Below are 17,111 nucleotides of genomic sequence, written 5' to 3'. Positions count from 1 at the left end.
CAAGATGTGCTCTCCAAGGATTTTTCCTATTATTCCTTACGTGGATGAGTGAGGCAAAACAGATTGGATATAATCAAATAAACAAATCCAGACAGTGTGACTATGTGCCACTGAAAGCTAGAAGACACTGTAACAGCTCTGTGATTTCAGATGAAACAACTCCAGAGCTTAAAAGACTATTTTCCATTTGTATTAGTTTTGAAATAAAAAGAATATTATCAGCTCAGGAGTTACTGGCTTGTAGGGTCTGGAGATGGTCACTGGAGGTTATAGAATCATAAAACCATTTAATCATTAAGGTGGAGAAGACCTCAAGATCCCCAAGCTCAATACCAACCCACCCACTGACCATGCCCACTGACCATGTCCCCATGTGGCACATCTCCACGGCTCTGGAGCACCTCCAGGGATGGTGAGTCCACCACCTCCAAGGGCAACCTGTGCCACTGCATCACTGCTCTCTTGGAGAATAAATTTTTGATGGCCGCTTACACAGTATGTTGTCTTGCAGGGATAGTGGCAGCCCTGTGCAACTGAGTGGAAAATAAATCCCTGGCAGTGGTTGATTTTCATGTGCATCATCATGCAAAGAACCACCCTGATCAGTTTTCCAAATGGTCTGATACTGAAATCCATCACTGCTGCACAACTGTTTCAAAATGTTCTCATGAGAAACAAAGCTTTCAAGAGATTTATTAAAGGGGTGATTGAGAAGACACTTCTGAAATTAAAATAAAACAAAACAAAACCACACGTTTGCAATACAGACCACTTCATGAAACACCTGCCTGGGAACTCAAAAATTCAACCTAAATCCTTTTTGGATTTCAGAAAAGAAATGCATAGTCCATATTTATCATCTCGTACCACTTGTCCACAGAAACACCCAAGCAGAAAAGCATCAGGGAGACAAATATTTTTGTTTTCTGAGCAATAAAGAATGCAAAATATTAGCAAAATGATCAGTTTTCCTCAATGCCTCAATAATTCTCAGTGGAAATAACATGCTCAGGAACATAGATATTCCCAAGATCAACTTCCACGGCCCAAAAGGCAGGGATGTCTCTGCTGGATCCACAGCGCTGGAGCTGAAATATTTGCTCAATATTTTCTACATCAGGGTGTCAATATGGTCCCAAAAGAAACGATTAATTCAGTAGCTCTCAGGTGTGGAAAAACACCATCAAGGGCTGTTTCTTTGCCATGGAAGCTTTGACATTGACATCCTCGTCAGCAGGGCACCTTCTGTACCTGGAATCATGCCCATGGCAGCAGTTACAGGATGCGTGATTCCAGAGGAGGTTTAGGTTGGATATTAGGAATAATTTCTTCTCCCAAGAGTGGTGCTGCACTGACACAGGTTGCCCAAGGGGTGGTGGAGTTCACATCCCCTGTAGGTGTTCAGGAACCATGGAGATGTGGCACTTGGGGACATGGTCAGTGGGCATGGTGGGGTTGGTTGTTGGGCTTGGGGATCTTGGAGGTCTTCTCCAACCTTTGTGATTCTCTCATTCCACGATTTTCCCTCTCTGTGATGGACAATAGCTCCTTTGTGGATTTAAATGTTTTGTTCCCCCGCCCAGCCCATGTGAATGACTTGGAGATGGCCAAAGCCTTAGGGAAGGAGAACAAATAAGTGAAATCCCAACTGCCTTCACTTCATCACCCAAGAATAGATCCTCTGGAGCTGGTGGGCAAAACCAAACAAAAGCTTAAATAAAGGTTCATGCAAAGGTTATATTTCAGGAGGCAATGCTGGCAGGGGAAGAAGGGAGATCAGGATCTAGCAAGTCCCACACCATGGAGACAAGCAGCAGTTCCCAAAGTCCATAGGACTCATTTATCACCCGAGCACAGAGCTAAAGTCTGACACTCGGCACCACGCAGTTATTAACAAGGCCAGAAATAAAAACTGGCAACTGCAGTTGGAGAGAATGCCAGCAGAAGGGCCGCTTATTATTTTTCCTTCTTTCTTCTGCTCTTTCCCCAAGAACCTGCTGGTGGGCACTGTCAGATGCAGGCTGTGGTGAACCATCTCCCTAATTCTCTGTGTTCTTCTGCTTATCCCTTTTCAGAAGAAAGGCTGCAAATGCCACTAAGGAACATGACGGATGCTGCGATCTCAAGGAAATGAACCACTCCTTGATTGCTTCCTTAGCTGAGCAATTTGCAAAATGATAGACAGCAATGACACCACACAGTGTCAATTTGTCTCTTCATTTTTCCCTCTCTACGTTTCCTCTTCTTGATTGAATAATCACTGACAATAATCACAAGCAGCTGTGGGAAGGAAGTGCATCCATCAGCCTTAATGTCAGCAGGAACAAGAACAGATTCCTCCGTATTCACCACAACTCTGCATCTTCCGAGTAATTTACATTTACCTTAGAACAGTGCCAATATTCTATTTCCATTACCCACTCCTATTCCAGTTTATAATCTGAAAAAACAGGTAGTCAGAGGAAAACACACAATTAAAAAAAAAAAAAACCCACAAAGAAAAAAAAAAAAGGTTGTTCTATCTGTATGAATAATTGTGAAATTATGTTTTAATTCTCCTGATACTGTTTAAACTGAAAGAAGTTAAGGCTACAGAAGATCAGCCCCAGGAGGAGGGTTTACTCATCATGTAAAGGTGAGGACAGAGCAGTCAGGAAGGTGTTAAGCAGGTGAATCCTATGGATTGCAGAGGCTTTTCAGTACCTGTCTGTGTACAGCTTGCTACTTCTAGTAATAACTTATCTGTGTCCATGTGTATTGTTAAGATACCAAAATACTAAATTACATCTCTAATAGCATTTATATCATACGACCCTGCACATGCTTTTGTATGTCTGTAGATACACATGATGCTAGGACTGTAGTCTGCAGGGCTAATTGCCAGTTATGTGAACTGATTTCTCCCAGCTGAGCTTCCATCCCACTCTGTTCAGAGACACAGAACAGCAAAACACGAGCCTGAAGGCACAAAAAGTGGCTCAGACTTTCCCATAAAACTGTTAAAGTGGTTTATTCAATAGAATCAAATCATCTTTCAAACACAGTGATACAGACAAAAGAAAGTACCCTGATTACTGCTTTAGTTATGGCTTACATCAATTGATAGGCTTCCTATTACAACCATATTACAGCTACAGAAAGAAGCAAAAATTACAGGGTGGCAGAGGAAAAAAAAGAAAGGTGAGTCAATGGGCACAATGGCATTAACATCAGCATGAAATTACCACTGCTCCACTGGGGTTTGTCCAGTTTGTCATCACCGTACAGAAATGACAATTATGGAACAAGCTTTGTTTTTCCATGAGCCTGAGCTCCCTTAGCATGAAGATGCCATTTTTGATCCAGCATTTCTGGGCAACAGTGAGCATCTCCATAAGCTGTAGGGAGCACGGAGTGTCCTGGTCCATCTTAACACGTACAGTTTTAGGTAGAATGCTTCGAGAACCAGCCAACGCTTCGATTTTGTTGGCTTATTTTGTTGCCATTTTACATGCTAACACATTGTACGGTGGTTAGTACAGTTAAAAACACGCAGCAACTCACCCAAAGGTCAAACACCGAGAACATTTATGGCTTCTAAAGGGAAAGTCATAGAATCATAGAATCTTTATAATTCAAAAAGACCTCTAAGATCATCTAATCCAACGGTAAGTCGGACATATCAGCAACATATTTACAGCTTTCAATCCTTGAAATGCTGAGGCATATTAATCTTTCTTTAGGCTTCCCACTATGGCCTAGACCCACACTGCTGATGTTTCTCGTGCTCAGGCTTTAGGGAACATGAGAGATGCTCAAGCCTGGGATTCAGGCTCCCTCACTCCAAGGCGTACGTTTGGATTTTCCTTAAGATTCATTACAAAAGCACTCGTGTACAATTGCCTACGATTTGGGATACCATGCAAATAACACAGCAGCCTCACCCACATTAGATGGGATGACAGCAAGACATAAAACTGTAATAGCGCATGGGGGCAGGTTGGAGGTGAGGGCTGTGGGCTTGACTGACAAGCATTGGACCCATTGTTTTCCTGCTGAAGCCAAATGCACACTTTGTACTGGCCTCACTGGGAATCCTGCCTCCAATATGTCTGTATTACTGGAGAATGACATGCTGGCATTTCAAAGAAAGCAGAACAACCCCCCTTCTCTCACGGCATGTGATACGCATACACACAGCAGGGTGCAGGGGCTCACTGTGGTTTGGTGCATTTACACAACCGTGATGAAATGTTTTGCATAGATGAACTGGAAAGGATGGAAAGTGCAGGAATCTGGAAGGACGAGTGACATTCATGGCACTTCAGCTTCCAGACTGAGTTTGTTCTTTACACAAACCATTAAAAACACAGTGTTGCTACTGCGCTGTATCTACAATACATTAAAAACGTATTTGAAAACAAGTGAGTAAGAAACAAGGGCTGCTCCTCCTGCCCACAGCCTGCAGGCTGGCTCTGATGTACTCCAAATTTCCCATGAATTTCACTGGATTTTGGAAAAGACCCTCAGCATAAGTCCTGACTCTTTTATTCCTTGGCTCACTTCAGAATTTCCCAGGGACTTCGGCCTTTAGAGACTGCTGAATTTTGACAGGATTTCCTGTATGTGTGAAAGCTCCAAAGCTCACTGCATGCTTGGGTACAAACCAGACAGGAAGATCCCTTCCAAACTCACTTCTCACTGTCCAACCTTCTGCTCTGTAAAATTACAGCTTTGCTGACCAACAACCAGGGCCCAAAAGATTTAAAAGGATGGATTCTCTGTCATTTCACATCTCGGTGCTTTATCACCAATCTGAGACTGCTCTCTCCTGCTACACCAAAATGCAGAGGCCGCCTGCCCACGGAGCTCCATCACCACAAAAATTTCTGCATTCAGCAACATCTCCATTGCCCCGCAGAAAATAATTATATTCTCGGAAAAGTATCTCTTTTCTTAGAGTTATTTGTCCCCATCCAACCATCTGGAGTTGTGGTTGCAATCTCCCAGATTCCTTCTCTAAGGCTTTTCCTGGTGACAATGGACCTGCTGGAGCCAAAGAAGCCACCATGCCATGGCTCCCCACTCACAACACATGAGCTGGCTTTGAGCATTTTGTCTCTACCACAGGAGATATGCTAAAACATTGTAATAAATCTATCACTATTTCATCCATTCTGTCCACAAATCGAGAGCGAGCAGGTAAAGTATTTTGATTAAGTCTTTTTTTCACTTGATGACGGCACTGGTGGCCCATAAGCTCCTCTGTTGACCTGTCAAAGAGGAGCAGGCCTAGCCACGTTTTTCTGACTGAATTTGCATTGCCAATGTATGAAGATCTCAGGAACGTTTTAAGAGATTCCCATAAATAATACTAGAAGTTGGTGATTAATCCCCAGTATTGTAATTTTCTCTCTCCCTGCCTCAGAACTTCATATTCTCAGCAAGACAGCTGGGCTTACCATCTGAGCTCAGGATGAGAGCTGACAGCTTTTATTCATGGACCTCTGCATGGCTGAGACCTCCAGGCACCATCCCCATCCTCAGACCTCACTCCTGCAGGACAGCAGCAGGGATGTGGTTTTCCAGTGCCCAATGCAAAGTAAGGAAGCCAAGAACAATCTGAAAGCTTCCAAATTTCTGACAAAAATGCTATCACTTTTCAATTATTTTTTGAGCAACACCTGAAAAACAGATCAGAAAGCAAACGTTGCAGTATGCACTTCCTCTCAAGGACTTTTATATATACATTTCTTTAAGAATCTTTCTAGCTTGCGAATCACTCCCTGAATCTCATCTAATAAAGAATCATAGAATCACAAAGACCTTCAAGATCATCTAGACCAACATCCACCTACTACCAATACCACCAACATTTCCACACTAGACCATGTACTTTAGTACCACATCCAAACAACTTCAGGGACAGTGACTCCATCACCTCCCTGGGCAGCCTATTCCAGAACGTGACAACTCTTAAGGAGAGGAAATTTTTCTTAATATCCAAACCTGAACATCTCTTAGCACAACTGGAGGCCATTCCCTCTAGTCCTACCACTAAACATTGCCAGTATATACCTATGTACATCTCCACACAGACTGCTGAGATTGTTTCTGCAGTACGTATACAAATAAAATACCTATCAGCTGGAATGGGAGTTCTTTGCAGATGAAAGTTGCAGGACTGGGCCTTTGGTGCATATGTGCAAGTACCCTGCACGTGCATTTTAAAGTCATTAAAAAAATATAGTAGTTACAGATCTATAATCCATCAAAATCTAAACACAGTAAAACTGCACTTATACAGTGTAGCCTCGGTGAATTTACATTGCTAATTTATATGAAGCAAACAAAGGGAAGAAAATGTCTGTGTCCCTGCAATTAGAGGTTACTGTAATTACAGCTTCATTTATCCTTTTGCCTGACCAAAAAGTCCAGAAGAAATTTTGCAACCAAACAGGGGGATTTGCTCCATTTCTTTCCAAAACGTACCTCTTGCAATAGATCAGACTCCTTTTGTTCACTTCAATCAATATAGTGAAGAAAAACTCTTACCAAAGAGCGTATCCCCAGCCAAGCAGCAGCAGCAAAGCAAACCAAGTCACCACCAGACTCTCACTCAGGCAGAAGTGAGGTCCACAGGTGATGGCTTCATTATGATAAAGCTCAATAAACAGCAAGATGCCCAGCCCATGGGTCATGTTGCTCTCTACATAGCACTTCTGTTACAGCATTTCATTATCAAAGCCCTTTGCACATTAATTTACAAAACACAGCCAGGACAAAAATCTCTTTTGCTTATTAAATCAAGGAAACCATTTCACCTGCAGGTTCATTCTGGGTGCATTGTGACACAGTTCACCAACACACAGCTCTAGGACCAAAAGCACAAGACAAACACACAAAGCTGAAGCACAGGTCCTTTGCCTACCCCTGGCAGGTATTTACCAAGTTCTGACAATTAACAGAGTGCAAAAGAAATTCAGATTCCTGCACACCGTCCCGTGTCACTGCTGTATGGTCAGCAGGGACTTCTGGAATGGCAACTGCTGTGCTTCACTTCCTTTACACCGTTTCAAATGTAATGCGAGCAACTTTCAGAGCTGTCAGCACAGCACAGAGGCTTTAAAATAGCTTTGTGTGCTCATGCATTACAAAATCAAAATCCAATTCTGATTTGAACACAACCCTCAGAGAGGACAGGCAGTTCAAATTCCAAGTCTCTACAACCTGAAAAAGGACAAGACAAGAAAACAAGGAAAAGCACTGCACAACAGACCAAGTGCTTCACACTAATAACATACTTGAGGAAACTCTGTTCATCTTAACCATGCCGGCACAGCTGGACTGCAAACCTCACCCTCCTGTGCATGCAATCATACAGTAAGAGAGGGCATACATCTGCACCACGGTTCAGCAGTCAAAATAAATTCTGGCAGCACGTGGCATCTGTCCTCCACCAGGATTTTGCCAAGGTATCTGCATCAGGTGGAAAACCAAGCTTGGCATGACTAAGTTACACTGGTAACATTTCAAAGAATAAATCAGCCCTTTTATTTCTTCTAGTAACATTCTCAACACAAACAAATGCCACATTCAGACATCGTACTTCAAACCATTAATATCTTCACTATCTTTTAACTTCATTTCCTGCAAGTATTTATCACAGACATCTGAAAATATTTAAATCAACCTGTACAATAGTGGATCAGCACTCGATTACTCCTACAAAAGTCTTTTTTAAACTGAGAAGAATTTTTTTCCATCTAATGTTGCAATAATTGAATCAAAAATGAACTCAGAAAATCTAACTAGGCTAGCCTTCTCAATATTGAGTCCATGGAAAGCTTAAACAAGTGGGAAGGTCTCCAATCTGAAGCTGAGATGGTCACTGTAGAAGAAAGCACAGACGCTGCACATGTGTTAGCAAAAACGGAAAGAGTGTAGTGGGATAGAAACTGTTAACAGAGAAGGCCAGGCATGATATGAAGGAAGAAGAAAGAAGCTCTAGAGCAACCATACAACATGGCTGACACAGTGACCTGTATCTGCAAATGGCAGTTGAACATTCTCTTCTATCCCAGCTGAAAGGTTTCATAAGGTGACATTGTTTATTCCTATCACACCTATCTGCTATTTTTCACCAATACTTTGTGACGTTACAGAACAATGACTTCAAGTTGTACAGTTGCCCTTAAAACTACAATGCAAAGAGTATTTTCAAAAACTTAAATGCCAGAGAAGAGTGCTTTCAGTAAAACCTGACAGTGCCCCGCAGCACTCAACTCAGAAGCCTATGTAAAGTCGTGCAGTCTATGCTGAGATTCTCCATCCCCAATTCTCCTTAAAAGCTTGGTGATCTACTCCATGGTGAAATTACAGTTATATTTACGCGCTCTGTATATCTCTAAATCTATTGGAGATATGCTTCTCATCCAACCTGCTTCCCAAGGCAGTGCACATCCCAGGACAGAGGAGTTTTGCTTCACCCACACTGCTATGGACCCGACTCTGCTAGCAGGAAGGATGCTGGTCACATAGATCCTATGGGATGAATGCCTCAAGGAAATTTATATCAACTATTGCATAATCTCAGGGTGTACACAGGCCTCGAGTTCCTGGTGCACTTTTGGGAAGAAGGGAAGAAATGCCCTTGTCAACAGCAGCCGCAGGTTCCCGTGTGAACCCGCAGGATCCCCTTGCTGTGCATGTGCAGAAAGTTGAAGATTTCCGAGGGCATCGCATGAAAACCAGGGCGAGGCTTCACGTTGTCATAGTAGTGGTGAGTTATAAAAATCCCTGAGGGGTTCATGGGGAAGGCCCAGAAGCCAAAGAGGTGGACCTCTTCGCAGAGCTCCAGGGCAGCAGTCACCAGGATGAGTCCTGTGCTGATCCGCTTGGCCCGCACCCCTTGGCCCAGCCAGTAGCGCGAGACATTGATGAGATACTGGGGGTGAAAGTAGTACACAGCTTGCTGAGACTCAAAGTCATCCAGGACATACTTGACCCTGATGGAGACATCCGTGTTGCGTGTGTTATAGAAGGCCGGCAGCAGCACGGAGGCATTCTCATAAACCTGGAGCACGTCATAGAAAGGCTTCCTCCACTTCTCCAGCTTGTGAAACCTAAAGGGAAAAGGATGCAAGTGATATTCAGATCAGTACAGATCAGTTTGGACACATCAGGCTTTTATGAAAAAAATTCTGACGCAGAGGTAACTGAGATATGGCTCAATTAATGAGGAGGATATATTTAGATCTGTAGTCAAATCGTCAGTATGGAATGTAGGGCAAAGACATGGGGGACATTAAAAAAACACATTCTCCCCTCCTTTTCACAATGCATTTTGACAATGCTGTCATTGAACAATGCACGGACTTTGTTAATGTCTCACGTCTCCTCTTGTGAGTAATTTTTTCAGCTGTGTAACTCAATATGCAGAACAGGACATTACAGAAAAATGGCAAATGCCACAGAATCACAGAATGGCCAGGGCTGGAAGGGACCTCGAGGATCACAAATCTCCAAGCCCCTGCCACAGGCAGGACCTCCAACCTCCACATTCAATACCAGCCCAGGCTGCCCAAGGCCCCATCCAACCTGGCCTTGAACACCTCCAGGGATGGACGGGGCATCCACAGCCTCTCTGGGCAGCTGTTCCAGCGCCTCACCACTCTCTCTGTAAAGAACTTCCCCCTGACATCCAACCTTAATCTTCCCTCCTTCAACTTCAAACCGTTTCTCCTTGTCCTCCCCCTACCAAAGCAGAGCAAAAACATTTCCAGAATGCCTAACTGTGATATTTGAAAGAAAACCCCAAGGCAAGAATATGGTTTTATGTTGCTCAATAAATGAAACACATGTGCAAGGAAGGACAACAGAAATCAGTCCCATGGTCCCAAACCTGTCAGCAAGGTGGTACTAAACTATTAACAAATTAAGAATTGAAATCACTTGGTCAAACCTCGTATTTAAATGTTTTTGGTTTCGTTTTTGTTTTTTAAATATGGTGATGTGTATTACTTTACTTAAGCACTCAGGGTGGAATCCAGTCACTTCCAACCTAATGAGCCCCACCTGGGGCTTGCAGCACAATGTGGGATGGCTCTACTGTTATGTTTAGCCTTCAGCTTCCCACTCCCAACTATCAGTGTACAGGTTTAAATGTTCAGCACATTTCTTTAAGTTATTACTGTTTCCATGTACTGAATCATTTAAATTCAGAATGAAACCGAGGTTTTCAAGAACTGTGGAGATGTATCACCGGGGGCACGATGAAGATGGGTTGATGGTTGGACTCAATGATTTTAGTGGCCTTTTTGAAACTTAATGATTCTGTGATTCAGTAAGTTTCATAGTCTCAGTTCCAAGTAATACAGGGATAAAAATTCCCTTTAATAGTTGGGACTTAGTGAAAGATAGATTTGAAAACTGATAGGAGATGGAAACACGAAGAGCAGAGATGACCTCTCAGTAATGATGCTAGGATTGACAGTCACGACGTCCGTCTTCACCCCAACATCCGTTAAGTACTTCTCAGATATGGGAGGCAAATTGCATCTGTAAGGGAAAGAAATCAGTAAGAAATTCAAAAAAATTCCTTCTACCTCTTCAGCACTAGAAAGTAGACTTTATTCAGGTTCTTCCTCTAGTCTGCTGCAGCTGTCTCTTTTTCACAGAGGTAGCCAATGCTCATCCATTTTCATCTCTAACAGCAGTTTGGCTATTTACTTTGGCAATTAAGGAGCAGAACTGGGGCAAAGCCCCCAAGACAATCACCCTCTACAACCACAGATTTCTTCAGTAACAGCTGTGTTGTATTCCATAATTAATATAGATTTATTTTATACCCTAGAGAATTTAGGGGAAATGTTCCACAAGAAAGACATTGGGCCAATTTCTAATTAACCCAAAACAACCTGCTTCCCTCCCTTTTCCCTTTCACGTAGCTTCCAGCACTGTTTAAGAGCAGCAATTCTGTCTGTACAGATTTGACAAAGGACGTAAAAGCTATTAGGAGATGCGGCATGTGGGGACAGGGTTAGTGGGCATGGTGGGAATGGGCCACAATTGGACTTGGTGATCTTAGAGATCTTTTCCAACCTTAATGATTCTGTGATTCTAAGATCTGAAGACCTTCACCCTGTTCAGCCTCCACACATTCTGGCCTTGACCCAGATTCATCATCTTGCAAAATTTAGAGCATCCCTCAAGAGATGCTGAAGTTATAAAGCACACTCACACAAGCTCCACTTCCATTGGAAACTCCACTTAAAAAATAAAACAAACACCATCATGCTTTATCAGCGACAACATACTCATTCTTTCAGCTGTCTTACACTCAATTACATTCAATACCTCTGACAGTCTGGACTGAATAGCAGGAAACCATGAAAGAATTCAGCAGAAGCAATCTTAAGAATTTTCACAACATTACAGTGCAGTTGCCAGCTCTAAAAACATATTTTCTTCTTCACTTGCTAGCAGAGAAATGGACAAAAATCCTTCAAAGTCCTTCTCATATTCAGGAAACTCACATCTACTTCTCAGAGAGTCCTCCTTTATCAGGTCAGGCAGCTTTTTACACCACCTTCTCATGGGAGATGTTATTTCCAGCAGTTTTCTCTAAGAAGTCATACAACACCCTTCTGGAGCCCTCTGCCATCCTCAGCTCCACCCAGTACTGTACTCATTAGATTATATTTGAAAAACATTTTAAATATTCAGCTCCAATATTTTTAAACAGTCAACTCAAAGCAGGATTAAGAAAGTTCAGTTTTTTGACAGTGATAATTCCTTACAAAAGCTATACAGTGGGCTGTGGTTGGATCTGGGGATCTTGGAGGTCTTCTTAGCTTAATGCTTAGCTTCTTAGCTTAATGATTCTCTGATATTATATTTTGTAAAACTTCATCTTGCCCAACTCATCTTACAAAATTCAGAGCATCCCTCAAGACATGCTGAAGTTACTGAAACACACTCACACCAGCTTCACTTCCATAGGAAACTCTACTTAAAAAATAAATTCTACAACTCCAAAAACTCACCCCTGCAAAGGGAACAGTCACATCCCAGCACGCACTCAGAATCACTCCACTTGTTATCAGAGATCTCTGCTCTTGCCAGTAGATGGAGACAGACCATAACAACTGGTGAATGCAACTGCTGTGCATGCATTTTGTGCATTCCACTGCACTGTAGCTCACTGCTGTCAAAATCCATTCTGAAGAAAAATATTGGTTGCATCCCACTGACCACAAGGTCCTTGACAGTACAATGACTTTCCCAGGTGTCTTGGAGGTTCTGTGAAATGCTAGCAGTGCTCCATAGGCAGTTTTTGACATTTTGCTAGTGACAAAGACGGTGATTCCTAGCAGTCTCGTAAACTGGTGCAAGATTGATCTGTTCACACTTCTCTATAAACATAATTTTATTTTAAAATCGATGTCAGCAGACCGTAAGCTCCTTAATATGGCTTTAAGTGTAATTCTGGTCACAGATATTTTCAAGATGGCAAACCAGTTGGGGTTTTTTGCATAAGTAGCGATATGCTTACTCTTATATACTTCATTTCTACTCAAGTCTCTATTTAACAAATACCAAACACCAAAAGAAATCCAATTCCAACTCCTACGCTGTGCACTGCTGTGTTCTTTTTGTGTGGGTGTGATCCAGGAAAGAGTCACAGTGGTAAGAAGGGACCTCCACTGAAAGTTCTTGTGCACAAGGGATGACATTTGCTGCCCACATTTCCACTTCCATTCAACAGTTTGTCACTTTTAGGCATAACATGTACCTTCAAATCAATCATATGGCGATACAACACAGAAGAAAGAAACCTGCTATACTTATTCAATGTATGCACTGTACAAGAGTCCTTTAAACTGAAGGAAATTATGTGAAGCCTAGATTATTTCACAGATTAAAATTAGGACAACAGATTAATGTAGAGTGGGCACAAGACATAAGGGTCTGAAAATAATGGATAGTGAATGTAGGACTTCTACATCGTCACTTTTCATTTGATGTCAAGTTTAGAATGCAATGACTTGCATTTAAACTAATTTTTGATGGTATAAAGCTGGAGAAATTCATTGATTTAAGAACACTTATTTTAAGCTTAGAAAAATGTACCTGAAGTCAGAAAATGGGCCAAGAGAAGTCAAATGATATTCTTTTCTATAAAGCAGGTCATGGATCTGTGAACTAGCTGTCATGTGCCACGACCCAGACAGAGAGCTTAGCAGGATGCAGAGAAGGATTAGACGTGCTTAAGAATAATAAAAGTAACTCTCCTTCATATTAAGGATGATGAAAATACACAAGACTTTGTGCCTGGGCAAATGTCTGTGCAAGGATAAATCTACAACTTGGGTAAGGGGGCAAGAGGAACAAGAACATCAAATGCTGTCAATAAGTCAGTTAGTGTCCACATGGAGTTAGAAAGAAATAACACCTTGAATCTTAAGTTTAAAACAAATATTATACAGGGAAGTTTTTCTTTGAAATATCATCATGTTGTGCAAGAAGCAGACTTGACTTGGTCAGTTTGTAAACGCAGAGTTTCCACTTGAGAGGGAATAGCTCTGCAGTCCTTCATATGCTAGTAGAACAGGAACCAAATGAACAAACACACAAAGTCTGTACCGAAACACGAAGTCTGCACTGTCAATCTCTCGGCCACATCTGCTGTTCTTCAGGATCCCCCCATTCCCAACCACTGCACATTTCTTGAACTGGGAGCGGTGGTATGGCATATCCTGCAACATTAGAGAATGTAGGTTAATCACCTCCTGAAGCACAGAGCAAGAAGACTTTCTATTATTCCTCTTTTTTTTCCTTTTTCTCTTTAGTTTCTCTTTTTTGTTGTTGTTTTTTTGTTGTTGTTTTGGTTTGGTTTTTTTGGGTGCAGCCGCATCTTGATGCAAATGCACTCATCATAGGAAGCTGACAACATTCCCTTGGTGCACATAAACAGATGGAAACGTTATCTGTGCAATTAGAAGTGCTGTGAGAAACTAACTCTGAATGAAACACACAAAACTCTCTTTGCTCAGACTTAATAACGGAAGAAGTCATTTTAGCAACACACTTTCCCTTCCGATTTACACACAGGGGCATGAACCATAAACCTACAGCACACAAGATGCTGATGCCCTTTGGAGAAGTCTGCAGATCCCAGAGCAGATGGTGAAGCCCAGGAGGTCTCTCTAAACCTGCACATTACAGCTATTTATCAAAACTGAGCCTAAATGTTAGTGCTTGCTGCCACTAACTGTACCAACAGCATTAATTAATAATAATTAGCTTTTTTACCACTGCTGCTGCCAGAAGCCAGAATGAGTGACAACCCCATCTCAGAAAGCAGAACAGGGCCATTAGGGTACTGCACCCAACAAGTATGTACAGACGTGTTTATGTAAGCACAAGAGTGCTCTTTTTTGTACATACATATTTTATCAGTAATTTCATGCTGCAAACTACGGAGAGATGTGATAATGGCATAACATTTCTAGGTGATTATCTCCAGGATTTTTCCATACCATTCAGTGCGCTACCTTAGGCAGTATTCAGAAAACCAACACACTAAAAGTGGTTAGACCTTCAAAGTCAACATTAGTAACAGAATCGTATGTACTTAAATTCAGTATTTTCCTCCCTTTCTGAAAGGGACAAATTGCAGTTATCCCTTCCAAATATCCCACGTTAAATTCAGGATCAATCAGTAGTCACATAAGATGACTTCTGCACATCAGTACAAGTGCAGAGGGACTGCCCACCAGTTACGTTTGCACTTTGGCCCTCAGCTCATGGGTTATTTGTTAGAAAGGTTTTGAATAATCTTTATGATGAATATGTTTAAAAATATTACAACCTACTGACAGATAAGCTACAACAGGGATAAAAAATAGTCATTGTGAATCTGAGTTATAAAGTAAACAAGCCCATTAAAAAGCAAACCGATGGCAAATGCTGGATTTATTACATGTGAATATTGTACTTTAAAAGTAAGTTGGGTTTATGTTCTGAAGGAAAATGCTTATACATTGCATGCTAGCCCAGATGAAAACAGGATAATCAATTGAAATGTTGTATCACAAATAAACAAAGTATTGAAAAGTATAAGCAATGATGTCTGGACAAATGCTAAGCAGCTATTTGCTTAGACTGGATATAAGGAAGAAGTTTTTTGGATAAGGGTGATGATTCAACAGAACTGACTGCTCCTGGAGATGCTGGACAGGGGCTTTGAGCACCTGATAGAGCTGTGGGTGTTCCTGTTCACTGCATGGAGTTGGACCTGATGGCCCTTAAGGGCTCCTTCCAACTCAAACGATTCTGTGATTCTAAATGTGTCCTCAGCATAATATGCAATTAAGCAAGCAGAGTGAAGTTAGTTTAGTAGATGAACAGAGGCACCTTTGGAAACATTTTGAAGATTTCTTGGTTGATGTGGAAGATCCCACTGGTATCCACTTCGTACTTCAGCTTAGTTCCCAACGGAGTGTTTTTCTGAGTGGTGAACAAGAAGGCAGGGGCATTGCAACACCTCGACAGTGAAGATCTGGAACATGAAAAAGAGAGAAATGAGATCTAGGAGGCGATAGTGTGTTTTAAGATTTGCAGTTACTATTATTGCTAACAAGGCATTTTTTGAGGAAAAAAAACACCTCCTTTTAACAATATGGGGGATAAAATGGTGGTTTTTCCTTTAGAAAATCAAAGGTTCAGAGAAATCCACAAGTGATCTGATCTGCTCTACATCCCCAAGCTGAGCTTATGCCACCTATATCCCATGGAAAACATCTTCATTAATTAGCCCCTTTCTGTGTCAGAGGGCTACCATCTTTTGCAAATTATTCACTCATCACTGAACAGGAAATACAGGGGTTCAAGTCTTCATCTGGGGATGAATCTCAGACAAATGTCCAATATTTTCTTTGTCACTGGTACAAAAGAGCAGATATTCCAAAGTAAACAAAAACAGCTTTGAAATCTCAAAAATGGGATTCATGTCATGGGAGAAAACCCAAGTTTAATATACGAAATATACATAGGAAAAGCAGTTGTCCAAATAAGGTTCCATTCCCTGATGCTCTTCTCTTTTTCCTTGGAACTGAAAGCCCTGACTGGATAATCTCACTCCAGTGCCAGTTTGTTTCAGTCGATGCACCTTGTCCTTTTAATGAAAAATACATGTTATGGTCCACACATAAACATGAACTCAAGGCCAAATGCCCACATTAGGTACCTTGCCTCCAGGGTATGTGACCTCAGTAGGAGCTGAAAGGCAAAGTCATTTTGCTCTGTGGGTTTTATTATAAGAATTGGAAAAGAAACACAGAATAATGCAAACATTTCAGTGATGTTCAGTTACTGTTATATACTTGGCTGAAGCAGAATAACATCATATGACAATCAGAACAAGGCAGCAACTGAGACTGTATGAATCAGTGAGTAATTCCAAATAATGAAATCACTAAGTAAATGCAGGTAGTCATATTAAACTGTGATATCTGAGATATGAAAATGTTCTTCATTAGTTCTGCATTTCTTAAGGTCAATGTCTGACAGCTGACTGAGAATGACCATCCAGAAATTGCTTTCTTCAGTCTAGATTTTCATGCTTTCCCCTTTTGAACTGCTAAGTATCTCCAAGGGATCTGTGAGATAAAAGGCTCTAATTGTGCTTAGCTCTTTTCTTGGTCATAATGGGCTTCGAGAACTGCCTATCAGATATTTTATAGAAAAAATATACATTAAAAACATGTATGTGGAGCTCACATCAGAAAAAAATGCTAGAAGTCTGTGGCTAACAATTAGTTATTTTAAAAGATGTTAGTGACCTACTCAGCACATTCTCTCACTAATTCATATCAGCTTTTTCCTGTAATCATGAAAGAGAATTTGGGAGAAATCTGCAGGTCCTCATTCTAAATAAGAGCTTTGAACCACACCAGTGACTTACAGAACTCTAGTCTATATTCTGCTTCGAAATCATAGAATCATAGAATCATAGAATCATAGAATGGCTGTGGTCAAAAGGGACTCCAAGGATCAAGTTCCAACCCCCTGCCACAGGTAGGGCCACCAGCCTCAAGATCTGGTACTAGACCTGGTTGTACAGGGCC

General features: G+C 41.6%; 1 protein-coding gene across 4 annotated transcripts in view; it reads right to left on the bottom strand.

The window, feature by feature from the left end:
- Nucleotides 1-2,991: 2,991 nt before the first annotated feature.
- The window catches only part of ST8SIA5 (ST8 alpha-N-acetyl-neuraminide alpha-2,8-sialyltransferase 5), a 60,949-nt gene continuing 46,829 nt past the window's right edge, over nt 2,992-17,111 (bottom strand). For all 4 annotated transcript variants that reach the window (XM_085212688.1, XM_085212690.1, XM_085212689.1 and 1 more), the window contains 4 exons: nt 15,400-15,544; nt 13,627-13,739; nt 10,447-10,539; nt 2,992-9,104 (listed from right to left, as the gene is read on the bottom strand). In XM_085212688.1, the coding sequence (XP_085068814.1) occupies nt 8,636-9,104; nt 10,447-10,539; nt 13,627-13,739; nt 15,400-15,544 (820 nt within the window). In that variant the 3' untranslated portion in view covers nt 2,992-8,635. The remainder of the gene's footprint in view (nt 9,105-10,446; nt 10,540-13,626; nt 13,740-15,399; nt 15,545-17,111) is intronic.

Source organism: Meleagris gallopavo, chromosome Z (genome assembly GCF_905368555.1).
Source record: "Meleagris gallopavo chromosome Z, MGAL_WU_HG_1.1, whole genome shotgun sequence".
In the NCBI taxonomy this organism is placed as follows: Eukaryota; Metazoa; Chordata; class Aves; order Galliformes; family Phasianidae; genus Meleagris; species Meleagris gallopavo.
Note: the sequence above shows the minus strand (reverse complement) of the source record. Positions and strands in the feature narration are given on the sequence as shown.